The 26,797-nt window shown below is 41.5% G+C and overlaps 1 protein-coding gene across 2 annotated transcripts; it reads left to right on the forward strand.

Moving 5' to 3' along the window:
* The first annotated feature begins 1,211 nt into the window (after positions 1 to 1,211).
* MTPAP (mitochondrial poly(A) polymerase) lies at positions 1,212 to 22,889 on the forward strand. 2 transcript variants are annotated; one of them, XM_049798239.1, is made up of 9 exons: positions 1,212 to 1,386; positions 3,774 to 3,946; positions 4,508 to 4,741; positions 5,075 to 5,299; positions 10,834 to 11,045; positions 13,014 to 13,240; positions 14,449 to 14,541; positions 14,644 to 14,717; positions 15,660 to 22,889. In XM_049798239.1, exons 1-9 carry the CDS (start codon positions 1,212 to 1,214, stop codon positions 15,996 to 15,998), a joined length of 1,752 nt encoding a protein of 583 aa, XP_049654196.1. In that variant the 3' UTR covers positions 15,999 to 22,889. The 2 variants fall into 2 exon arrangements, with proteins under 2 accessions (XP_049654196.1, XP_049654197.1); XM_049798240.1 differs by lacking the exon at positions 1,212 to 1,386 and having other exon boundaries at positions 1,463 to 3,944; positions 15,660 to 21,217.
* Positions 22,890 to 26,797: the final 3,908 nt, after the last annotated feature.

Raw genomic sequence — 26,797 nt, forward strand, 5'->3', positions numbered from 1 at the left:
TAACAACACATCCTTAACACGCAGCAGCTCTCACGCTAGGATACCTTAGGCACCCTCTTTCACGAACTTGCTTGGGTTATTAGTTTTCCTAAACCCACAATTAATTTTAATGAAACCATTTTCCTCTTTTAGAGCAGCATCAAAGGGTAAAAGAGGAGGAGTTTCTCTCTATCCACATCAATGAATTTAGGAAGGAAAGTCATAGGATTCCAGCAGAAAGTCACCATGGAGAGATGGAGGAAACACGAGTTTCTGCTCCATGGCACGCGTACGTAGGATATAGACTGAAATGCAGTATTTTAAAAGCAATCTACTCTCTGTCTTTAGGATCATCCTGGGATACAAACCCAAGATAATTAGGTCACAGCAACTACTTGCAGACCCTGACTTACTAGGCTACCAAGAGTATGGCTCTGTAGTGAAGACCTGCTAACGCACAAAGCAGCCACCTGGCCCCTAACACACGCTACAGATGCGCCCACAAGTTTTACACAAATGACTTGGTTTTAAATACTCAAGAAAGAGACGTCTTCAGCCCATACCTGGGGAACCGTGCTGTAGGCCCCCTGCAGCTCCGTGCCCCAACCGCTGCCTTTCTGACCCCGCTGCCTTCGCTACAGTAACTCTGCTTTCCCATCCCTGGCATGGGACCAGGCAAACGTTTTACTTCCCCTTCTTCACTAGCCAGTCTGCCAAAACCCGCATTCGGCCCCCGCCATCTTGGCCATCGGCCCCTTCGGGTTCACCTCCGCGCCCGCCTTCACCCTCCCGCCCTCGGCTGGGGGGGCTCATGCCGGGGGTGACCGCAGGCCCCGGCAGCTGGGCACGCAGGAGGCCTAGGCCGCCGTGCGCTTCCTCACACAGGGGAGGCAGCTGCCCGCGCCCCCACGCCTCGGACCGGCCTGGCAACCTCAGCTCGTTCCCTCTGCCTGGAACGGGCAGCTGCCCGCACCCACACGCCCTGGGCCGGGCCCGGCCAGTTAGGTTTGCTCCCTCGTGCCAGACCAGGCAGCTGCCCGCTCCCGCACGCCTCGGCGGCAGCAACAGCCCTTCCCGGCGCGGGAAACGTCGCGCCGGCAACCCACGGGCGGCCCGGTACGCCGGGAGCCGCTCCGCGCCGAGACGGAGGAAGGCTGAGCCGCGCCGGCCGCCGTCGAGCGAGGCGGCCGGCGCCTGCGCAGAGGCTGCTGCGGGCGCGGCGCTGGCCGGTAATGGCGCACCGCGCGGGCGGGCGGGCGCTGTCCCTGCTGCGGGGCCGCCTCCGCCTCCCCGGCCCGGCGGCGGCGGCCGGCGGCTGCGCGGCCCGCGGGCAGGCCCGCCTCGGCTCCTCCGGCGCCGCGGTGCAGCGGGCCCCGCAGGCAGCCGGCGCCGAGGAGGCGGGCGAAGGTAGGGGTCGCCGGGCCGCGCCGCGTTCCCCTCGGGGCCTGGCTGCCGTGTGGGACCGGGGCGGCCCGGCTGTCTCTCCCGGGGGGCGGTGGTGGGGACGACGAGGTCAGGCGAGGGCCTGGGCTGTGGAGCGGCCGCCTGCCCTGTTTGCGGCCGGCGGTTCGGCTCCGGGAGCGGCGCCAGGGCATTACCGGCGTCCCGGGCGTGAGGAGCTCCTCAGGGCCCGGGGAGCCGCCGCCGGGGTCCTCCCGGCGGCAGCAGGGTCGGCCTGTGCTCTCCCGGCCGAGGCGCCAGGGAGCGGTCCAGGAGGCCGGAATGCGCTGTCGTTGTGTAGGACTTGGTTTATTAAACGCCGGTGTCAGGTGGAGGCAGATGAAGCGACGGTGGTTATTCCCGAGAGACGCCCTTGAAAAGGCACAGGGAACGTTTGATGCCGTGTCTTTAGGAGAAGCCAAGAACTAGCGAGGACTGTACGCTGTTGACGCGCTGTAACTTGGATGTAGCGTGTAACTTGCAGTCCATGCGTTTGTGAGCCTGAGGCCTGTGCTTCTACTTAGGTTCATGTTTCAGTGCTTGGGAAACATTAGATAGCAACCTTTTTTAAAAGAGGGGAGAAGATCAGGCCGTATTATCGGTTTCACGAAACCTTTGCTGTTCACATCCTTGTACAAACAAACATGGGGCAAATTCGATTCAGGAACAATTCCAGATTTCGGCTAATCATTCTTGTTTTGGTGTATAAATTTGATCATTAGTCTTACCTGGTTTGCTACATGACTGCGAATGCTCACATTAGCATCAGCATGCAGAGGGCAGCATTAGAATATGTACGAGCACCGTTTGGAAGATGGGGCTGTTTCTTCCAGCAGCAGTGCTGGTGTATACCTGTTTAAAATAACTGTGAAACTCTGTCACTAACTGGAAATGTTGAATGGAACAGGAGAAGAAAGCAAAGCGTACAGCCTCTCATGCGTTTAAAAATGCTTACAACCACCATTTGGATGCAATCATCTGCATCTGTGCTATGCTCAGACTGTGCAAATGACAGCAGAGCTGAGAAGAGATGTTAGAGCACATCTTTTGGTGTAGTAACTGAGCATGTATGGGTAGGAAATCGGGCAAGAATTACAGAGCCACTCTGGCTTAATGCAGAGAGCTGTGGGAGTGAGAAAATCTGGGTTCATCTCCTGATTGTGTCACTTGTCCATGGGACTTGTCCTTTCTGCATCTCAGTCACTTCACACTTCTCTGCCCCTATGGAAAATAGGATATTTATCATCTTCATAAAGGGCTTCTTTGGTCTCCTGATGAAAAATGCTATATAAAACAAGCTATTGAAACAACTACTTTGGTTATTATTTACAAGCCTGTGTGAGAGCTCAGTAAACTTTGTAAAACAAAAGATTGCTTAAAAATAAAAATAAATACTAACAAGTGTCATTAGATGATAGTTAAGATTTTCTTGAGGCCGTAATATCTCGTGGGTTCCTCAAAATAAAAACATAGAATAAAGAGCTCTCTTGAACCTTTCTGTAGCAGATGGTAGCTGCAGAGAAATAACTGCATGTTATCCAGCTTCCCAAACTGAATTACAAATGGCAGTATTAACAAGTAGCAGTTTCACAGGCTCTGGTAATGTGATGTGGTCAATGGAATAGTTTGAGACTTATGCAAGGAAGAGATTATGATTTCAAATTTGGGGCATGGCCCCTTTGCCTGTGTGCAATCGAGAAAAAAGCTTCTGTGTTTCTGGATGTTCCAGCATGTCTCATTTCCATGTTAATTCTGTAGGCTGTCAGCAACAATATAGATTGCCAGTAGTATGGTGAGATATGACTGATCTGTGGGTTTACTGTAGTAGTGTAGATGAAAGTATAGTATTAAATGAAAACTTTGAGTAGGAGTTTACTGTAAAAGAAGGCGATGAGTTGTAAAAATAAGCAAGTGTTGAATTGTTCCGAAGGTGAAAGTGCTGGTTTTGTGGTAGCTGAGAGAGATTATCTTTTCAGTGTAGCTAGCTCTGCCTCACACCCTCACTGGTATTTCCAGACTCGTATGTATGAGTCTGACTGTGTGTGCTGAGTTTTTTGATGGTGAACAGCAAATCAAAGAAGAGCAAAGATTCCTTGTATCATTAAGCTTCCTGTGGCATCAAGAGGAGTCAGTGTTGTTTTCTTCGTACATTTCCTATTCCTTACAAATGTATGCATTTGTGAGAGAAATACACTTATGTTTGTGTCTTTCATTCATTCTTGATTGTTTTCTCTTTTGCTGTAACCCTCTCAGAGAGCCAGGACAAGCCTTTGTTCAACCCAGAGGAAGAGATTAAGTATACTAAAATCTTTCTGTTTATATAGAAAAGCCTTGATGCTCATTTCTTCTCACAGATGCTGAAGTCAATACTAGAAAGAAGACATTTGCTGAGGTCCAAACAGAACGATCAGAGCAAGCAGAACGGACTGTTTTAATTAAGTGCCCACCAAAACTTAACGAAAAAAAGTTATTGCAGTATTTATCTAGTCATGGAAATATTGAGAGTCATTTCTTTTTTGAAAACCGTGTAAGTAATTAACACTGTAAACTAAAATCTAGACTTAGACAAAAAGAAATACCAGCATTTGGTCAAGGCCTCATACATGCAAGTTAAGCAAATTATATATACTTAGTATATTAAATTAGTTTTTATCTTTGTTAATGTTTACAAGTTGCTGAGCAACAGATTTTTATTCATAAGTCAGTTAAGGAACACCTCTAAGGGATAGTTAGCAAACTGTTTTGCACTAAATCTTTGAAACTTTGACATAGCACTGTTTATTATTCTAACAATAGAGCTAACTCTTTTTTTATGTGTTTCTTGAGCATTACGGTTGTGAAGATAAATAGCTTTTAGAACTTTTATGTTGAGTGCTTACTGCCAAGAATAGCATATCTTAAATATTTTTGACCTCTTGTGAAAAAGTGTCTGAAGAGTCTTGAGGTACAGAACCTAGCATTCAGCTTCAGGACTGTCATATTAAACTGTCTCAATACTCTCAGGAACATCTGAATAATAGCAGTACCATCAGTTCAAGGCTTGTATGCATTTATCTAACCCTGTCTATTTCCATTCTTAATGTTTTAGGGTATCCATGCTTTAATAGAATTTTCGGAAAAAAACAGTATAGCCTCATTGCAGGACGCTATTGGAATCCCAAGTGCTGCACAGCATCACGTTGTCCCATTTAAATCTAGACTTTTTACTTTCACGCTGAAAAACCCAGTGAGTCAAGCTGCTGAAGAGACACCAGTTCACCTCTCTCCTCAGTCTCACATTCCAGTGAAAGAGCTTACTGAAAAGCTTTGTCATGCAGACAGTGTAAGTAGAGGTTTCTAGATCTCTCTCAATTAAAAATGATCAATGTCCATTTCAGATTTGCAAGTGGTCATGTGCAACTTATAAAGCGATTTATTTCTATTAAAAAAAAAAGTAACCCCTGTTAGAATTTTGTGTGAATTGTTCTCCTACATTGAAACAAATAGATGAAATTACTAATTTTAGTTGTCAAAATAATTTTTTGTGTGTGAAATAAACCTGTTTGAGATAAAAAAAAAAATCTTCTAATTGCAGTGATATTTAGTAGTTGAAAATACATATTAATAGATAGAAGGTGTGTCATTGCATTTTTACAATGTTTATTTTCTTAACTAGATAAGCAGTCAGATGTACATTCTACTGAATGAGTATCAGCTTACAGAAGAAAATATCAAGCTCCGATTTCTGGCCTGTTCTCTGGTTCGGGATTTCACACGTGCGTATTTTCCAGACAGCACGGTAAAGCCATTTGGCTCTTCAGTCAACACCTTTGGCAAATTGGGATGTGATGTGGACATGTTTCTGGACTTCCATGATACACAAAAGCATGCTACAAAAATGGTAAGATTATGCTGTGCATCTTCAGTCTGTTGGATTTCTTCCAACAGGGCAGTTCATTTGCTGTTTCACACACAGGAATCAGTTTATTTATACCTAGGTTTTACATGAGTTCATACAATAGACTGTGAATGAGTTTATTTGAACATTTGTATTTGAAGACTTTTAAAAGCTTGATGTGACATGAAAGAGATCTTCCTTGCAATAGGAAGAAAATGATTTGGTGTTGACATAGACTTCATACTGTTAGGGTGAATTTCACTGTGAAAAAACCCCTTCATCCTCCGAAATTGATTCGGCAATGTCAGACCTTCCCATCCTACTGTTGTGTTTTCTTCTCTCGAGCTGCTGGGCTTCATCCCTGCTGTTTTAAAGCTTGTTAGGGTCTTCCATGTTCTAAAGCATAGTAATTTTGTGTGTGTGTGTGTGCATGTGCATTTTGGGAGGGTTGTCAGGTTCTTTTCCTTAGTTTCAAGAGCTGAAGGGAATTAATTAACTTACTCCTGAAAGGAACCTGTAGACATTTTGGGGACCAGGACGCAGGAGCAAAACAGGAACTGAGCCATATCAATAATGCAGATACTTTCAGTGTCAGACTTTCCATAAGATACTTCATAATTATTTGAATGCCTCATTGATAATACAATAGTAAGCACCAAGACAAGTGGTGATTACTAAGCAGGTGTAGAGGCTTGAAATTGAAATACACTCACTTGAATTTGCTGACCAAAGTACAGAATTTGCATCACTACCTCGAGAAGCTGGAGGGTTACAAGACTGCCAGTAAGCAGTATTTGCTCAACAGTATTGCCTTTTTCAATGCACTTATTAAATTTCATCTTAATCATGTCTTTACCCATACTATGAATCAGAAATCTACACTATTTAACCAAGTTCACATGTTTAGTGTTGGTATTTGGGCAGCTTCAAATTTTAGCTGTTATTTAGAGTAGGTTGTGTCCCCGTCCTTGTGCGTGTAGGCATTAAGAATGGGAAAGGACTAGACAAGGCTTTTTTGGAAGGATCTTATCTCTTGCTGCTGTTTTTTGGCTGTGGGCAGTGTAAATATCCTTTCAGATTAGAGAACAAAATATGAAAGAGAGACATGAGAATCAGGATAGGAAGAAGGGAGAGCTGGATCAGAAATGCCCTGTGGAGAAGTTGGGATTCTTCATGGATTCTGAATAGGTAATTAAGTAAGTGATTCTGGCTTTTTGAAAACTTTTCTTTTTATTTGTATGGTGACAGATAGTTTGGGAAAAAATAACTGTTTTCCTTAAGAAAAAAAAAAGGCAATGGGCTTAAGCTTTTGAAGATTTGAAAATTCACTCAGCTTTTCCATACAATTTGTATATTGCCATATACATTACTTTTAAAGAAATATCCCTTCAAACATACATAGTTTTTAGTATTATTGCGGTGATCAAACACAAGGAAAGCAAATGTGTCTGCTGAAGGGTAGGATCATCGTGCATGTGTGGGAAGTGTTAAAATCTAGGAACCATTTATGTTTTAACAGTAAAGTTGCCTCTTAAATTTTGAGGGAAGAATCTTTCAAGTATAAAATGTCTATTTTCAAAGCATGTTTTGTAACTAGCTGTTTTCTTTAGTATTCATTCTCTGTAGAAATAGAAGTTCTGTTGTAAACTTTAGAGTTATTTGGCGATGGGTTTACTAGCAGTTGTAATTACTTGTGGATGGTTGACAGACTTACTACTATGGGGATGCTGCAGCAAAAGCCAGGAGGGATACTAGGTTAATGTGTGTCTTCAGGTTACATGATAGGTTAATAGGCTGCATGGCACATTTAAAACTCTGTGTGGTGTCGTGAGGCTTTTGTCTTGCTTGCAAGCACAGTCTTTACACACTAAAGATGATGATCTTGTTGGTTTTGTTGAAATTTTGGAGTGTTAAAACACAGGTGCATCTGCTACATCAATGTGAAAGCATGTACCAAAATAAGGTACCTTAGAGCATTGTCCTGTAAAGAAATGTAAAAATCATTATTGCAACTCTTGTGTCTTGATTCAAGCATAGTCAAAATGGGAGACTAAGGTGCCACCACGTAGAGACCTTTGTGCTTTGTAGGTGTGGTGGGTTAACCTTGGCTGACCTCCAGCTGCCTTCCCTGTTGTTCTCTCACTCCCCCCTCCTCAGCAGGAAAGGGAGAAAATAAGATGAAAAAGCTCATGGGTCGAGATAAAGACAGGGAGATCACTTACTGATTACCATCACAGGCAAAACAGACTCAACTTGGAGAAGATTATTTTAATTTATTGCCAGATTAGGATAGTGAGAAATAAAAAAAAAAAACAAACCAAAATTAAAACCACTTTCCCATCATGCCCGCTTCTTCCCAGGCTTAACTTCACTCCCAATGCTTCCACCTTCTTCCACCAAGCAGCAGAGAGGGATGGGGAATGGGGGTTGTGGTCAGTTCATAATGCTTCATCTCTGCTGTTCCTTCCTCCTCATGCTGTTTCACTGCTCCAGCATGGGGTCTCTGCCACGGGCTGCAGCTCTTCCAAGAACTGCTCCAGCATGGGTCCTTCCCATGGGGTACAGTCCTTCAGGAATGGACTGCTCCAGTGTCGGTTCCCCATGGGGTCACAGGTCCTGCCAGAAAAGCTGCTCCTCTCCATGGCCTGCAGCTCCCGCCAGGAGCCTGCTCCTGTGTGAGCCCTTCACAGTCTGCAGCTTTCTTCAGGGTATATCCACCGGCTCTGGTATGGAGTCCTCCATGGGCTGCAGGGTGGGTATCTGCTCCACTGTGGTCCTCCATGGGCTGCAGGAGGACAACATGCAACACCATGGTCTTCTAGGGAATCTCTGCTCTGGTGCCTGGAGCACCTCCTCCTCTTCCTTCTTCACTGACCTTGGTGTCTGCAGGGTTGTTTCTCTCATATTTTTCTCACTCTCCCAGCTGCTGCACAGCATTTTTTACCCTTTCTTAAGTATGTTATCACAGAGGTGCCACCAGCGTCACTGATGGGCTCAGCTTTGGCCAGTGGCTGGTCCGTCTTGGAGCTGGCTGGAACTGTCTCTGTCCAACATGAGGACACCTTGTGGTGTCTTCTCACAGAATTCATCTGAAGGTCCGATCAACTATTAAGAGTGTCTGTTTTATCATTACAAAAAAGTCTTCATCCAGCTTTTGAGAGATCTTGACCTGCTGTCTGGTAAGGCACATTGTGATTTTTGTCGCAAACATAAAGGTCCAGACACTAAGCACACCTACATGTTGGCCGAGTCCCTGTCTTTTTCTTTCCTGTTACCTACCTCAATGTTGATAGTTATAGGCTCCTTTCACTTTGAGCCAGCCCTGCTGTAGCATGCAGCTACACAGCCAAATGGGATTAGGGACCTCTGTTCTGGTATGTTCAAGCACACATGCTGCCTGGAGAACTGTTGGCAAGAGGAGAGCAGGAACAGTCACCTCATTGATTGCCAGAGCAACTCAGAATTTCAGCACCTAAAGTGAGTTTGTGTGAAAGGTTGCAAGGTCCATAAGTTCTGGATTGTTTCACCTGTCTGTGAGTGCAAATTTTCTTTGCACTAACCTGGTGATGACAAAAGTAACTTGCTCTGTGTCTCAGAGGACTGGTTAGGTCACTTCATAATGCTGTTTGTATAGTATGCATTGTATTGGGTTTGCATGGCAAGTACAGGGTGGCTTGTGTGAGAAGCTGCTCGAAGCTTCCCCTATGCCCGACAGAGCCAATGCCAGCCGGCTCCAAGATGGACCCGCTGCTGGCTAAGGCTGAGCCCATCAGCGACAGCGGTAGCACCTCTGGGATCACATATTTAAGAAGGGAGAAAAAGTTGCTGGGGCACAGTAACTGCAGCCAGAGAGAGGAGTGAGAACATGCAAGAGAAACAGCCCTGCAGACCCCAGGGTCAGTGAAGAAGGAGGGGGAGGAGGTGCTCCAAGCACCGGGGCAGAGATTCTCTAGAAGACCATGGTGAGGCAGGCTGTCCCCTTGCAGTCCGCGGAGGTCCACAGTGGAGCAGATCTCTACCTGCAGCCCATGGAGGACCCCACGCCGGAGCAGGTGGATGCCCGAAGAGGCTGTGACCTTGTGGGAAGCATGCACTGGAGCAGGCTCCTGGCAGGATCGTGGACCCATGGAGAGAGGAGTCCATGCTGGAGCAGGTTTTCTGGCAGGACTTGTGACCCCACGGGGGACCCACGCTGGAGCAGTGTGCTCCTGAAGGACTGCACGCTGTGGAAGTGACCCATGGTGGAGCAGTTCATGAAGAACTGCAGCCTGTGGGAAGTACCCATGTTGGAGAAGTTCACGGAGGACTGTCTCCTGTGTGAGGGACCCCACGCTGGAGCAGGGGAAGAGTGTGAGGAGTCCTCGCCCTGAGGAGGAAGGAGAAGCAGAGACAAGGTGTGATGAACTGACCGTAACCCCCATTCCCCATCCCCCTGCACCGCTGGGTGGGGGTAGGCAGAGAATTTGGGAGTGAAGGTGTGCCTGGGAAGAAGGGAGAGGTGGGAGAAGGTGTTTTAAGATTTGGTTTTATTTCTCATTACCCTACTCTGGTTTGATTGACAATAAATTAAGTTTATTTTCCCCAAGTCAGGTCTGTTTTGCCCGTGACAGTAATTGGTTGAGTGATCTCTCCCTGTCCTTAACTTGACTCACAAGCGAGTGGCTGTGTGGTGCTTAGTTGCTGGCAGGGGTTAAACCACGACAGCATTCACCCATGACATGTTCCAAGGGGAGGGTAAGTCAGCATCAGGTATTGCATTAACAAGCAAAATTAGGTGAGGCTTAAAAATATAGAGAGACTGTAAAAAGAACAGAGATTTCATAGGTGTAAAGTTATTTTATTGAGGTATAAACTACAAATATGACAATTTAAAATACGAAGGCCTACAGGAAAATGCATGTCTGATGTGTCAAAATACATCTCCACATTTTTTTTTTTTATTTGTCAGAAAAAACATGTCTGATGTGAATTGATTATTTTAAGTCTTACGGAAACTTACCTTCATTTTGAAGGATTAAGTAATTTGCATGCTAAAATTTTTAAGTTTTTTTAAATGAAAAAGACATTTTCCTTTACACTGCTACTTGATTCACTAATAACACATTGTTCTTTGAGGATTTGAAATGGAATTACTGGTGGTTTGAAATTAATGGTGGTTTGGTTGTGTTTTGCCCCTCTTACTTTTCAATTTAGCTGTATGCTCCTCTTTTCAGTCAGACCATATATCCTCTCTCGGGAATTCCAGAATTACCTGTTGTAGTCAATAGTGAGATGTAGTATTATTACACGCTCATCTGAACAAGTAACTTTACAGTAAGTTGATCACTATTAACCTGGAAAAATTGAATCACTGGAAAAGAAGATAAAAGAGAAAGCAATATGTTTTTACCTTTTTAAGTTCTGTGGGCTGCTTTGAATAATTCTTGTCTTTCAGTCTCTCATTGTACAGACTCCTTTGCAAATTGGTCTTTCAGAAGTATTCTTAAACGTATCTTTGGTTCCAGACCTAACAGTTTATTTTCAAAATTTTGTGTTAGAAAAAAGGTCCCTTCGAAATGGAGTATCAGATGAAAAGATTACCATCTGAAAGATTAGCAACTCAGAAAATTCTTTCTGTGATTGGTGATTGCCTTGACAATTTTGGTCCTGGATGTGTGAGCGTACAGAAGATACTCAATGCTCGCTGCCCACTGGTGAAATTTTCCCATCAGCCAACAGGATTCCAGTGTGATCTCTCAGTGAGCAACAGGTGAGAGCTGGTTTTAAAAAGTTTAGGAAGCATACTAATGTACTTACGTTCTTGAAAACCTGTAATGAAAACTGTTGCTGTGTTTTTGACAAATGTGAGTGCAGGCTCTGAAAGTAAAAACGATATTTTTGACTTCTGGAGCTTTGGTTTTAATGTGCTTAACATCTCCTTCTCCAGCATAGGACATACTTGCTAGCTGAAACTGAAGACTTGAAAACCACTTTATACAATAAGGTTGGCTTACAAGGAATTGAAAGAAGGCAGCATTCAATGGTCATTACTTCCCTTCATGTATATGGATATATGCACAGCCTTTTTTTGATTGCTTTTCAGATTAAGGAGCTCCATTGTGTTAGTTTTTAGTGATTGGGCTTCTAGTTATTTTGGTGTCCTTTTTTTCTTCTTTAAGGGCCTGCATACACCTGTTTGCTGGCAAGGTATCTTGAATGCTAAATTAACTCACTGCATCAGAAAACGGCAGTCTAAAGTGTTACTGTCATTTAGGACCTTTCACAGCAGTGCCCAATAGAGGGAGCAGGCTTCTTAGAAATACCTCTCTGCATCTAATTTTCCTCTTCTGGCTTGCTCTCATTTGGTTGATAGTAAAGCATATAATTTGTTTTGCTGTCACGTATTTTATTAAGAAATACCCACCTCAATCCAGTATACATCAGTAGCCCTGGCATAAGGGTACATAATTAAAAATGAGTTACTAACCCTTTTCATTGTTGTTAGAGAATAGTAAAATATGAGTGATTATCTTTCAGAATACTTTTGGTGTGACTTTTAGTGCAGATTTTGTGATTTGTCTACAAAAGATACAGTCAGATCCTAGACTGAATTTTCTGAATTACCCAAAATTCTGTTTCAGAATACGCAGGAGTTGTTAAGGCAGTACTGAACAAATGTCTTACATTAAAATTACTTTCGTATATGCAGCCACAGTGAAAGTCAGCATGCAGTTCTGTGCAAACCTCCTTGTAATTCTCTGCTGACAGTTTGGCTGGTTGGGACTGTGCGTGTTGTCTTGTTATCATTTGGAGTAATAACAGACCTCTGTGGACAGAAGGAAGCACTTCACAGTTGAAATTTTAGAAGCCCAGGTGTTACAAAACCTAGACATAGTAGATTTCCCCAAAATGCCATGGTGGATTTTTAGAGGAATTCAGTGAAAGATTGGGAGTAAACACTCCTGCAGCTGTAGTTCAACAAGCACTTTAAACTAAAACTGACCCCAAGGTAAATTTTGCTCTCACACCTTGCTTCCATTTTTTTTTCTGTTTTTTATTGCCTTTCCAATTGTACACTACATGAAAGTTTGTATGACCATAAGATGAAGCATATTAAAAACTGATCCAGCTGAACGCTTTTATCCTTCCAGAATAGTTGTTTTTTCACCAGGACCAAACATTAGTCATTTGAAAATTACCAAATTGGCTTGTTTTGCAGATTTCATTTTGTCTCTGGACTTCATGTATTTTTCAGTGCATTATTCTATTACTTTTCAGACTAAAAATTGTAAAAGAAGTTCTAGTTGTATTTTATTATATATTAGGATAGAGATATTGTCTGATGTACCTCAAAGGCAACTGTGGATAACTGTGTAGGTTTTTCCACCTTGATTTTGCACAGTTTCACTCTTGAGTACTTGATGGTGGTTGATTGGGTTTTTTTCCCCACTGTGATGTGGAACAAGGAAACAGGAAACAGTGCAAATGCACTATTATTATTTACTCATAACTATGTCCTTCTTACTATGGAAAACTACAAGGTAGTTCATCCTGGACAATTTCAGGCATTCTCTTCTATTTTTTTTTTAAATGCATGAATTTTTTTTTTTTTTAATTTTTTTTTAAATGGATACCCTCTTCCCTTATAACTGACGTTCTAGGGATGAACAACGAACACTGCATCTGGTACTTCACAATTCTCTCATTATGTACATGTCTTTTCATTTTTATTCTTCAGTATTGCTATAAGAAGTTCAGAACTCTTATATATCTATGGCTGTCTTGATTCCCGTGTAAGAGCGCTGGTGTTCAGTGTACGATGTTGGGCCCGTGTTCATGGACTTACAAATAGTGTTCCTGGTACGTGGATTACAAACTTCTCTCTGACCATGATGGTCATGTTTTTTCTGCAAAAGAGATCACCACCTATCATTCCAACGCTAGACCAACTTAAAGAACTGGCAGGTAAGGACAGCTGTTTTTGTGTTTATTGAAGTGACTTTCACATTTGTTTTCTCTGAAGTGATGAATAAACCCAAGCAATTTCTTTATGTTCTAAATGCTAATGCATATCAAGTGTGCCTTCAGTTTGAGGGAATATACAAGTTTTACTTGTATATTTTTGATGAAAATAATGCATTTTTAAAGGCAAACTAAATCCATTTTCAATACAATTCTAAATTCTATTTAGAGGGGTTAGGCTTGTTCTATGCCTCACATAATTAAAAGTCATTTATTTGCTCAGTTCTCTCATGATGGCTGTTTTTTGTTTATTTTGTATTTTGTATTTTAGAAGACTTGTAGGGTCTCAGATGTTTCTGCAGTTGTTAAGGATTTTGTGCAGATTGGTATGATGTATATTGTTTTATAGATACCAAATGTTTAAAAGAAAGGCTATATTTTTTCTTCACAATTTGTAATATCCTTGAGACTGTTCAGGCCATCTGCAAATAATTCTTGTATCTTCGCAAACAAGCTATTCTGGCAGTTTCGTACATAGCTTTCAGGCTGTATTATCTTCAGTAAATCTTATGAAAGCGTAGAGAATGACACCCCAAGTTCTTGATTCCTCACTTGTGCTTTCTGCTTATTGACGTTTCCTTGGAAGCTTTAGTGCTCTGACTGGAGAAAAAGGTCTGTGGTTAGTTGCTTTAAAATCAGTTTAAACTTTTCCATCAGAATTCCATAGGCTTTTTATACATAAAACACCTGTCCTGAAATTTTACGAGAATATTCCTAATTCTCTTAAGTTTTTCAGAAAAATATGGTGGACACTTTGGGTCTGATTGTTTTGAAACCCCCATACAGGTATCTTAGAGGTTTGTGCTGTTCAGTGTATGATAAAGCTCTGTATGCAGAGATATCAGGTTTGTTATGTAAAAGAAGTAACTTCAGAGTTACAAAGATGTCGTATACCTTATTCTTGTAGGCTTTTGAAAATATGCCATTTACTCATGCTTCTTTTCTGTTGCATGTCCAATCTTTCCATAAAGATTTTCTTGTAAATCTTTAACCACTTAAGTTGAATGTTAACATGAAAGTTCACTTGTGAACTCCTAATTTGATTTACTTAATATGGTAGCATTCATTGAATTCAGTCATCTGAATTTTATTAAATACAATGGTATTTTCTTGTTTATCACTTCAAAATATGCCTGTGATTTTTGTTTCAGATGAAAAAGACAAGCATATAATTGGAGGATATGATTGCTCATTTGTTAGTGATTTAAGCAAGATTAAACCTACCAAAAATACAGAAACACTTGGTAGGTAAATCTTCATTAACTTTTTTTTTTTAATTGTTACGAGCATATCGAAAGTAAACTTTTGCTTAATGTTACTGATGGCTATTGTTTTCTTTCTTTTAGATGTATTGTTGGGTGACTTTTTTGAATACTTTGGAAACTTTGATTTCAGAAAGAATTCCATAAATCTCCGAAAGGTATATTAATTTTAATCTCTCATCATTATCAGTTGAATTTCTCAGTCTGCCGTTTTGACAAACTACATATGCTAAGCAACAATTTCTGTCGTATTGTATATAGAAAGTACATTTAAATTGTTTGTATCCAGAAATTGAATCCTTTCTGGGAAGGAAGAGAGTTTTCCTCTCAGAGCCTAATCACTTACAGCACCATTAAAAAAATGTACAGTGTCATTACTTGGATATGTTGGAAAGCACAAACTCTGATGCTAAGCTTGCAGAGGTTCTATAATACAGAGCAAGTCAGCTAAGTAGCACTGATACGCACTGAGATGGAAGTGCATTTATATAGCAAACTACGTAGTTGTCAACAACTTGTCTTTACTACACCAAGTGCCCAGAAGTGGACCATGACCTGAATAGCTCTGTACTTAAAAGACAGACTGAACTGGGAGGAATTTAAGCCAAGGCAGTAATCTTGGTTTATTATAGTAGCTCTTAATGAGCACTGTGAGAGGAATGGTTTGAACAGTTTAAGTGCTTGTAGTAGTTTATCAAACTGGGCTATGCAGGTTAATATGACGCACTTATGCTGCCCATACATGAATGGAGATAGGAGTAGGAGGTTGCAATGAATGAGGTCTGAGGTTTGTGGAAAAACAAATGGGAGAATGGCCAAATGGACAGGCTAAGCTGTAGTTGTGTGTTCTTTGCCTTGAAGGAAATCTAAGCTGAATGTGGCAAGGAAAAGCACCACTAAGAGGATTCAGAGAACAGGAGTCTTACAGCCAGGCTGACAGGAAAATTAACTTGATTAATAATGATTTTTTTTTTTCCCCAAAAAAGTTCTCTACTAGGTCAAAATACTTTTAATGCTAATGTAACAACTCAAGTGATTGTTATTTGCTCAGCCTGTAATGCACATATGCAACTTTGGCTTTTTCTTTATGCTGTCTGCAGGGAAAGGAAGTAAATAAACCTGAGTCGACTCCTCTTTATATCTGGAATCCCTTTGAACAGGACCTTAATATCAGCAAGAATGTTAATCAGCCACAGCTGGAGAAATTTGTAGCTATGGCCAGAGAAAGTGCCTGGATTTTACAGAAGGAAGATAAAACTCAGCAAATGACCAATAAAGAGCCTTGGGGATTGGCAGCCTTACTGGTACCATTTGGAAAAAGTAGTCCCAGCAAGATGAGGAATAGGGTGAAAGGACTAGGAAGTGAAACAATCAGAAGCCTCTTGGACTCTTTAAGGTTAACTAATGCAAATAGTCTACAAAAAACAGTGGGAAAGTGACTTTCAGCACAGAAACACAGTAGCTGATATTCTGTTCTAGGAATTGAATGTCACACACAGTCCGAAGAACATTGCTTTTAATATTTCTATTATGGTGAAATGGAGAGTCAAATGACCTCTGTTTTCCATTGTGATGCTTTTTGTACAGGTCTGCTTTCCTTCTGTACATTTTTCTCCTCCTTACTCTTCACTTTTCTATCTGTTCTATGAATGAAGAGCATTCAAATGCAAGTTTTACAGATACATTTTGAAAGTAGCCTTCAGTTGGGCAGTCTTTTAAAAAAAAAAAAAAAGGCTGACGGGAGCAGCATGGGAAAAAGCCTTTGGGAATTCTGTTGACTAACATAAAAATGATCTGCTAAGTAAAAGCTCAAAAAACAACCACCTTTCAGTGAAACCACAGTTTGAAAGAATATGAACACATTAGAACCGTTGCTTCCAATCCAATCATGTTCTGGAAGCCAGTAAAACCAAAGTGCATGTATCTATTTTTGCAGTTGTTTTTCATTCATGTAGATAGTGCCAAGACAAAATAAAGAGAATGCAATTAGATAGTAGTGTTTGCAGTTTCATAAAGCATTGCTCTCCAAGGGTAGTGCAACTGGTTTGTGTTGGAAAAGTGGTTTTGCTCTTGTCTTTACCACCTGATCTCAAATTTCTTCAGTCAACTCTCTTTTGTTTTCTGTACCCGTAGGACGGGTTACTACCCACATTTGTATATACACTCACGTTTCTCATTTTGCCTTCAACTTCTCTTTGAACTTGTATTTCAGGTTAAGGCAGGGGCTTCTGCAGGCCTTTCTTGCCTCATCACTCTCCTCAAAGTTGCTGCCTACTAGGCAACACCAAAGCCTTCCTCTCACTATCGTTTGCAGAGGGATCTGTCCCTTGCAGAGATCCATAGGGAATCATGTATCATGCTGGAGTCCTGTTCCTAGTCTTGCCTTGTTTTTTAAGATATCCAGCAGAACAGTGAGTCTCCCTTCCAGATCAGTTGGCCCAGCGAGGATCGATGCTTCTGATGGACTTAGAAGCATTGAATTCTCTGTCCATCTGCCACAAAAGAGAGTGTTTTCAGAGGAAGGGGGAGAGAGAAGGGAAGAAAGTCAGAAAGGGAAATGGAGAGCAAGCAAATGTCAGATAGACTTTCCAGGTACATTTGTGACTATTCCACCTGTCCAGTTTGAGAGCCACTCGTGCATGAAAACTAAATGGCAACAGTGATAATAACTCTACAGACTGTTGTCTATATTCTTAACAGAAATTCTGTACAAGAAATTACTGTAACTCAGAGATTATCGTACAGATGCAACATTGAAGTTTATGATTACAGTTTCATTTTCAGTATTTTTAGATTCTTTAATGTTGCAGTGGTATATGATTTTATGTAGGCTTTATTTCTAATGGTGTAGTCTGAACAGTTTAAAAGTGTGTTTTCTCTTTTCCCTGAGATATTATTTGTTGGAAATACTTGTGGGCAGTAATGCATACTTCCAAAGTACTTGTAAAAACTGGGCAAGGAAAAGTACTTTCCAGCAGTTGGCAGACTAAAGGGTTGGACCTTGAGTGGCAGGAAAGACCCTCTTACAGATCAATTCTGTATTAGTTTATTTGGAATTTAAAATAATATTCATATGTGTCCATTTCTGATTTATAAATGTTTTCTTGAACAATGACTCACATAGTCATTATCTTGGTCACAGGAATTAATTCTCATATGAACTTCTTCAAGACTGAGCCTTGAATTTCAGACTTAGTTTTGTACCTAAATCCTGGTGCTGGTGTGTGAACTTCTTTTTGGAGGCTGGTATGAAGTTTATTGTAACTTGTTATTGGTGCTAACCCAAAGCCTTTGATAGCAAGCTTGGCACTGATGCTGTAAGGAGTCCATTGCTACCTTAATCTTTACAGAACCTAGAGGTACATTTTCTGCTGTTTCTCCAGCAATAGACTTTGAAGCTTTTTGAAGATTAGGGCAGTACTCAAGTACTTGTGAGTTTTCTTTTTTCCAGCTAAACAAAATGGGTAATACTGCAGTGCAATAGTAAGAAAATGGCTTATCAGGGACAGGAGCATACAGCAGAACTGACCTACTTGTATTACATTCACAGTGGTTCACTCTGACATAGATAGGAAAGATTTTATAAGAATTTTGACACATAGACACAGGACACTTGTCAAATACTAATAAACTTTGTAATTTGGTTCTACTGTTGTGCCACCCTGAAGCACAGGCTTTATTTGTAAATGTGTATAGGCGTTAAAGCTGCTTAGTATTCCTTAAAAGGCAGGGCAGAACATGGTTATTGCACATGCAGCGTCTTTCAGCATCACTTTTCTGTTTAGACTGCCTGTCCCTTTGGGGAGTAGTTCTGAACCCTTGTCATGGCTGCAGGCCAATTTCTGAAAAGAAAGAAGCCAAAAGCAGTGTTGTAGCAATGGAAATGCACAAGTGATTGTTTCAGATGTCTGCAAGTCCAGGGAGCTGGAGGCCAGCTGCTGAGTGAAGCCTAGAGACTTTGAGGAGCAGCTATCGATGATACAAATAAGCCCGATGGGCAGCTTTCATAGAGGAGGCTGCTAGCTGGGGGTGGAGAGCTGACCGTAAGCTTCCCTAGAGCATGAGCTGTGTCTGGGAGAAGAGCTGTGTGACACTGGTGGAACTGAAGCCACCTGTGTGAAGAGAACCAGACAGAGAAGAGGATGACCAAGATTTGAGGCGGTGTATTTAGCAAATCAAGAGAAATGGTGTGATTATAATTTCCTGAGAGCAGCAGCCTTATCACATTGAAGATGGTTAGAAACAGCAGTATGGTTCTGTCAGTAAACACAAGGGTTGGATGTTTGTGAACAAAGGACTATGGTGACAGTGGATTTAAGAGCTCGTTCATATGGTCCAAAAACACGTAAACAATGTCTCTGCAAAAGTGAGGCAGTAAGTTTTAGTTGCTTCTTGGACTTGGCGCTGATAGACTACGTTGTAGGGTAGGACTGTTGGAGAGGCCACGTGTGAGGAACATCAGTGAATTAAACACGTTTTTCCCCTTCTGCCCCTTCCCCTCCCTGACAATATTTTTAGTGCAGTCTCACATTCCCTCGCTCTTAACTGGTTAGGGAAACGGAAACATTTAAAAGTTCCTTGCCCTGAGAAAAAGTTCTTTGGGACAATAACTTCAAGTTAACATTTGCTGCCAGGGATTTCCCCCCCCCCCACAAATGTTTGATGCTCACTAGTTGCAGGAATGGGTTCTGCTGCAACTGCCACTGTGCCATCATTCCTCTGTGGCTTCCTGGGAATCTGCAACCTTCGTCTACAGTTGGCTGCTGGGTAAGCATCTTTGTGTCAGGCTCATGGCTAAGACACAGTCACAAAACAGACTTCTTGGCTGGTAGTAGATGCTCTGTTCCTCTGCCTCAATTTCAAAATTACAGTTCCTGCCTGGGATTCTGTTCTTTACTCTTTGGATCACAGCATAATTCAGGTTGGGAGAGACCTCTGGACCTAGTCCAGCTGCCTCCTCAAGCAGTATCAGCTGTGAGATCAGACCGGGTTCCTCAGGGCTTTATCTAGTCAGGCCTTGAAAAACTCAAAGAATGGAGACTGCACAACCTCTCCGGACAACCTGTTTCAATGCTTCACTGCCCTCATCACCCTGATGGGCTGGTCCGTAATACACTGCCACATCCTTGTCACTCTTAATGGCTTCTTTTCTGATCCTGACGCACAATCCAATCAGACTACCATCCATCACAAATGTTCTGGCTGGTCCTTCATGTGAAGAGGCCCCCCCAAGACTTCCCTTCTTCCTTCCCTGTCTTTCCTGAGGAGCTTGTATTCATCCTTCACAGTGCTTCCACCACGTGAGCATTTCCACCATATCTGTTATTCCAACAGTGCTGTACTAACAGCATGAGGGGCTTTAGTTCCTCCTGCTTGTTCTCCAAACTGCCACACATTTGTATCTGTACATTTGGGGTGGGTACCTGTTTATCCTTTTTTATTTTTCAGTAGGTCCCTCTTGTTCCCATCACCCCGTATCCTTTGCTCTCAATCCATGTCCACTGCTGCTTCACTTAACTGTGGGTTATAATTGTCGTCCCTTATTGTTCCTAGCTGAAACCCTTGATATGGCCACTGCTCTCATCCAGCTTACAAAGTCCCCATGACATTAAAATCCTGCCTAAAAATGAATTTCTAAAAGGATCTGCAGGAAAATAAGAGATCGTGAGTACCAGATTGGCATTGCAGACAAGCAGCAGAAAATACATTTGTGCTGCTGCAGGGGAGCATGGTGGAAACATCTGAGCTAGATTTAGCTGTGCTGGTGCTTCTGCAGAGAAGCACATAACACCACGTAGAGACACTTGGGCAGGTGTTGAAGCAACAAAGTTCTAGAGACACAGCGTCTCCAGGACTTTGTTGCTTCCACACATGCACTAGTGTGGAACAGGACTCTGCTGCCCAGCAGAGCTTGGCAGCTTGGATTTGCATGTTGCTGGTGCACTGTTACTTCTGGGTCCAGAGAAGTTGGGCTCTCGACTGCAATGTAGCTGCACTCCATGCTCGTGCTGGGTCTCTGGTCATTGAGGAAACCTGTTCTTACAATGTTCTTTACAACGTCTTCGTTCTTGCAGATTTATTTCTAAGTTCAGTTTCATTTATACTCTCTGGGGGGTACGGGCTATGTTTTTACTTGATGCAATTTTGTACCTTTGGAAGAAGGAAAGATAGACAACCTTTGTTTAAATAATTTTGCCAACGAACTAGTTAAAGGTCTATGCCAAGTTCAACTGAAGCAAGTTTAGGATTTCCAGCCTAGGCTGCTCTGGAGATCTGATGAATCAACAATTAGAAAGTTTTTCAAAGTGAAATCATCCTATTCACTGGAAAGCTCTCTCTTCCAAATGCTGTGTCTTGCTTATCTCAAAATTAGACAAGGTTCTCTTCTAGTACAAAATTTTTCTAAACCTCATGGGTAATTTGGGGTCAGTTTCTTTAAAACAAGGGTTAGAATTTATACAAGGCTAACCTGTGCCTGGAGATAAAATCTCTTCTTCCATAAATCCTCTTAGTTGAAGGTCTTGATCCACTGCTTTTGCAGACCTGTTTCTCATACTTTCTTTAAGTAGAGGGTTGTTTTGCTTTCTTTTTCAGGACCTTCTTGCTTCTTTTCCCTGTCCCCATTGTCTTTTCATCATATCTGATCTGATCTGATCTGTAAAAAATAGTATTTCATTTGGTCCATAGTATTTTGTGGAGCAACAGTGAATACAGCCGCATTCAACAAATGGGTAGTTTTTAAAACATGGCTCTCACATTGCAATGTAACTTTTTTCAACTGCTTAATTTCTTGTGTAGATTGAGTCTCCATACTGCCTTTTCTGTGGCTTGTAGAGAGATAAATTAGCTGGACTTGATGGGCCTCACCTATACTGAGCATGTATTTTTAGGAAGTCTGTTCATTTAAGAGACTCATTTAACACAGTCTGAAAGCAGAAGTTCTCTTCAAATTTTTTGAGAGACACTTTACCCTTCAGAATTATTTCTGATTTCCCCTGTTGTTAGGGGGAAAACTATGTTCAATTTGTTTCACAGGAAGACTTCAGAGATAGGTTTTTGTTCCCATGCTGAGCTCTCTTGGGCATACAGATTTGTAGTCAATGTAAACAGTGCAGCCCCGTACAGGAATCTTGCATGGAACAACTCCCAGAATATGTCTTCTAAGTATTATCCTCGCAGCCTGACGGGGGAGGTAAAAGCCCCACGAATTACTAAGGCATAGCCTCCCATTTGTGTTGCTGACTCCACGGGATGGAAGAATTCCCATAATTCTGTATTGCTTTTTCTCATGTTGGACACAGGCAAAACTCTGCTTTCCTGCAGAGAAAAGGTACATATGTTAGAAGGTGGATTGTTAGGTTGAAAAGCAGTATTATTTAAATTCTTTATGAATATTTACATCTTAAGTTTCATTTTCTAACGTCCTTCTCTAGGAGCTATTGCTAGAGATTTTCAGGATGTGAGAAGAGCTGGGAGAATACATAAAGGCTTCATATTTCAAGTAATTAGATAAGTGTTAATTACTATTAGATTAATTATCAAAAATAATTATATAGTGGAAAGTAATACATGTAACAATCCAGCAATAACAAGGAACACTGCCTTGTCTCTTTGAACCAATTTTCCTCCCTTAATTTTCTGTGGTCCTCCCAGTGGTGCACTACTTTTATAAAGGATGGGATTTGGGAGAGCATACTGAATGGAAATTACAATATCCAATACATGAGAAAGTGAGTATTTAGCCACTGCAGTAAATAAAAAAGAAGCATTACTGACTCCATTGTGAAATGAGAGTCAGAGATTTTGTGACTCCAAAAATACAATATAGAGAATTGTTCTGTGGATCTTTAGGTGATTCATACTTCTTCCTTTTGAAAATTATCTTTGGACACCTTTCAAAAGAGGGTTTGCTATAGTTGCTTGATATCTGAGCTTGCAAAGTAAGGTCTTCTTTGAAATGACCATGATCTGTTTTGCTGAGACACTAAAGACCTTAGCTATTACAGTTCTGCACTAAAATCCATGTTTAAAAGGGTTTGCATTGCAGTTGGCTTAAGAATGTGGAATATTATCATTTTCAGTTATCCTAAAAATGCAAATGCTTACAGATAGCAACAGACTTTCACACTTCTCCCACTTAGGCTGTATGATTTTAGTTCCCCTTTTTACTGTACACAGTATTTTCAATCATTGAAATGTTTTGCAGCGATTAATTTTATATTTCTTCTAGGAGTTAAAGTGAAAGATATCTGTATTTGTTCAGTAAGTTGCTGTTCCATTGTGCTGTTGAAGTCTTTGATGAGATAAAGAATAAAATACCTGGCACTTTCCTTCCTCAGGTGCGGGCAGAGGTTTGTTGCATACTGAAATGAGGATGCGTTTCATACAGCAATGGTTTTGAACTGTTGATCTCTGAACCCCTCAGTGCCCAGGGAACTATGTCTAAAGAGCTCACCAAAAAAAAGCAAGAAAACAAAACCCTGAGAAAGCCAACCTGATTGTCAGCCAGCTTCAACTCACCCAGCAGAGGTTTTTAACTTTGGGGATTTTCCAAACAAAACAAAGGTCAAACCAAGTGCCGTTGAGTCATGGTTGGAGATGTAGCATGTCTTGCATTCCGACATCACTTTATGATTAATAATTTGTTTAAGTAAATGGTGGTCTGTGAAGAGTACGTCTCTGTCGCTTGCAAAACATGGTTTCTAATGAAGAGAGCAGAAATAATATTTTGGATGTCTGACAAACTCTGAAAGATATCTCTTAATGGGGAGAGAAGGAATTTTTTCTAGCAGGATATGTGAAGTTCCTGAACCCTGCCCTGGCAAAAAACTTGCCTTTTATCCTCATAAATTATAAAGGGAGAATATGGGTGTCTCAGTTTGTCTTAATTAAATTTTATCCCACATGTATAGGGTTACAAGTATGTGGCAGTTAGGCATAAGTGATAGGATTTTATGCTCCAAATGCTGGTGAGAGTGAAGCTTCAGATCACATAGGTTAATGTAGTCTTGATTCAAAGACACCTAGTCCAAATTTCCTACACTTTTTTAGACCCCACCCACCATTACAGGAGAAGACTATAAATATTAACTACCGCCAGCTGCTCACTCCCAGTAGGGATGCCTTCCCTTGGAGTTAATCTTTCTGATTCTGTGGGGACCTTTCATTGCCAAGCCAACCCAGGGACTTGTGAAGCCTGAGAAACCAAAGAACGGTTTGTCATCCCCATGCCCCGTTCCCGGCAAGTTTTTATCCTCCTGACTCCAATAACAACAGGACACAACACTAAAATTCTTCTCAGATACAGAAGGAGCGGACAATGATGTTATAGCATGGCCATTTCTATTCCTCAGATTTGTGCAATTTATGTTGTTGGCAGGGGATGACACATTTTTATCTAGCATCTTTATTCTGTTTTTTAAAAAAGATTGATGAACCGATTTTTTTTTCTTCCCTGGAGTTTAATAAGCTAGAGCTTTCAGAGTTGTGCTTCACTTGCTCCCATGTTTGTCCTGGCAAAGAGCAAAATTTAAAGCTAAGCCTTTTTCTGCTGCGTGTTTTTCTTTTCTCTGATAAACACAAAATATGCAGTTGGTGTCATGAGAGCAGTAGGTGCGGGATTCAGCTGACACTTCCCGGCAGAAAACTCTCCGTCTTGCCAGGCCATTGAGGAGATGCGACAATGATTCATTTTGGTGATAACACAGCAGGAACACAAGCCCAGTTGTTTGCTATGTAGGTCAGAATGGGGTATGTTGGCATCTCTGCAGACTTTACAAAGAAGTCTGGGAATGGGAAGCATGACAGGAAAAACCCTATTCTGATACTACTTAAATTGTTCCCCTGGCAGAGGTAGGCTATAAACAGTTTGCTGTCAAATACTTGCTGTCTAGCTGGCATAGCTGGACACTGTATATGAGGAGGTTTAATTTTTCAGATTAAACAGCTCATTTACTCTTCACCCAAGCTCTGTGATTAAAGTCTGGGTCTGTGTCAAGGAGAAAGCCCTTAGAAATACTCAGTCATGCTGTTCCAGCATGAGTTCCTGACAGCAGTTTATGTTAATGTAGACATTTCATGTACTTAAGAGTCAGGGGAAATTGGCAGATAACTTGGTTAGCTCAAGACTTTTCTTTCAGCCCTGTGCCTTGTAATGTCTGTAATAGTGCTGCAGAGACCTGTTCACCTGTCGGTTTGGGGTTTACCTTTTCACTAAATACAGGCTTTGCGAATTGGCAGGAGATGAAGTTGTCTGGGACATAATTTTGTGTAATGCATTACAAGGTTTTATTGGACACTCCATTGCACATCATGACGACATGTCTTCTTGTGGGAGTCTACCAGCTCTCCCCTGATGCCTCTTCTTTCAAGGAAAGCCTCTGGTTATTAAAGGTGAAGAACCAAGCTTTTATCTCTTTCCCTATGCGAGTGTTCCAAGGGAGGGACCTGGGACTGCTTTTGTTTGGTAGGTTTGGATGGTATCGTGCACCCTTTGGAGCATGGCGTGTCTCTGCGTGTGCCCATGCAAGCACCTCAGGCTCTAGTTTCCAGGTTTGTCCCTCTGGTCCTCTGTCACCATTACTTACACAAACAGCAGCAGGACAGCTAATACTGCTCTATAGCTAGGAGAAGCTGAGGCATATATTGTGCCTTCCTGTTTTGGGGAGAATAACTCTTTCCCAAATGATGCATCTCCTTGAAACTGTCAGCTTCTTCTCATACCAGTGGGAGAAATGTGCAATGCATTACAGCATCGATAGAATATATGTTGTGACAAACATTACAGCCAAACCCAGTACTTTTTTAGGTTCCACACCACGCATGTTCAAGGAAAAAAATTACTCTCTTTGTCCCATATCTTGAGAGCTGAATAGACTTTTGAAGCAGTTGGAGGCAGTGTTCCAAGACCAGATCTACCCTTTTTGTTCCCTCTGGAAAGAAGGAAATAAATCCTGATGGCTGGACATGATGTTGTCTAATGATCATACTTTCTTGGCATGTTTATTAGCACAGTGTGGACTTTTATGAGACTGTTCTCCTCCCTCTATCAGTCCTAACCATTTATAGCGATTCTTTTCTCCAGTGTTCAGTTAATTAGCTTATGCAAATCTGTCTCATACAGGAAAGATACCAAGTCAGGTGATAATAAATTTGAAATAACAATATGTGCAATCAAAGATTTTAAGTTGCAACACAATTCAGAAGGGAAGTGGGTGGTAACTCTGATATTTGTATTTCAGCTTCATCATGAGAATTCAATTTAATCTACTTTTTTATTGCTGGTGAGGCTTAATTTAAAAAAAGCCAGGGAAATTCTGTCTACCTGCCTAAAGGTCAGATTTCTCTTCTCGTAGGGCTGAAGCCCTACCCAGTGTTTGTGTAAGTATCTGTAAGCTCAATGGCTGTAGAGGTCACTAGCTGAGGATCTTGATTGTTCTTGATTATGAATAAAAGCATAAAGAATAATAATGGAAGGGGATTTTGATCTCCGCTACTGTGCTCTTACGTGAAATGCATGCAAACACAGAGCAGAACACCATGTTCTGACACAGAGAAGCATGTAAACACAACCTGGATTTTCAAAGGGCCCCAGTGTTGAATCCCAAATCTTTTCGGCATCTTTGAAAAATCACTGAAAAATCAATTACACAGCAGTTTATGCTGGGAAGAAGAAACAGAGCATGTCTTCTGTTGAAGCATCACGTTGTGATGAATGGCCAGTATGTCCGGTGAGCCAGTCATCCATTCCAGTCTGGTCTTTGTTTCTGTAAATGAGCCAGTGTATATCTGGAAGGATGGGAAGTCATCTGGAAACCTGATCCAACAAGTAGTTCGGTGCTGTGATAAAAGCATGGCTGACTGTGTCAAATGTTCAATAACGGTGATGTTTTCAATTAAACAAGATATTATAATCTTGTTTAACACTGCCACTACTGTTTGCTGCTGAAAGTAGAAAAAAAGGAGTATAGGTCATGAGCCACACTCTAATCTTCCCATTCAAATATCTGTAATACCAGAATAAAGAGTAGCATGATAGGATGAAAAAACATCTTGTGACAAGGCTTTACCACATACACTTTGACTGTCAGGCTTAAAGATTGTATTTAGATTTGGATGGTGTAATAACTACTATCATATTAGGCTATTTTTATATGCATCTATTTAATGCACTAATTTAAATAAATCCACTTTTCAAAAGTGTTGGGTTTGGGCCGATTCCTATAAAAAATAAGAGAAA

This window comes from Accipiter gentilis, chromosome 4, assembly GCF_929443795.1.
Source record: "Accipiter gentilis chromosome 4, bAccGen1.1, whole genome shotgun sequence".
Taxonomy (NCBI): domain Eukaryota; kingdom Metazoa; phylum Chordata; class Aves; order Accipitriformes; family Accipitridae; genus Astur; species Astur gentilis.

Coding starts and splice junctions, on each gene's coding strand:
- MTPAP (XM_049798239.1), top strand. CDS start 1,212: ATGGCGCACCGCGCGGGCGGGCGGGCGCTGTCCCTGCTGCGGGGCCGC. Junction 3,947..4,507: donor ATTTCTTTTTTGAAAACCGT/GTAAGTAATTAA, acceptor TTAATGTTTTAG/GGTATCCATGCTTTAATAGA. Junction 13,241..14,448: donor CCAACTTAAAGAACTGGCAG/GTAAGGACAGCT, acceptor TTTTTGTTTCAG/ATGAAAAAGACAAGCATATA.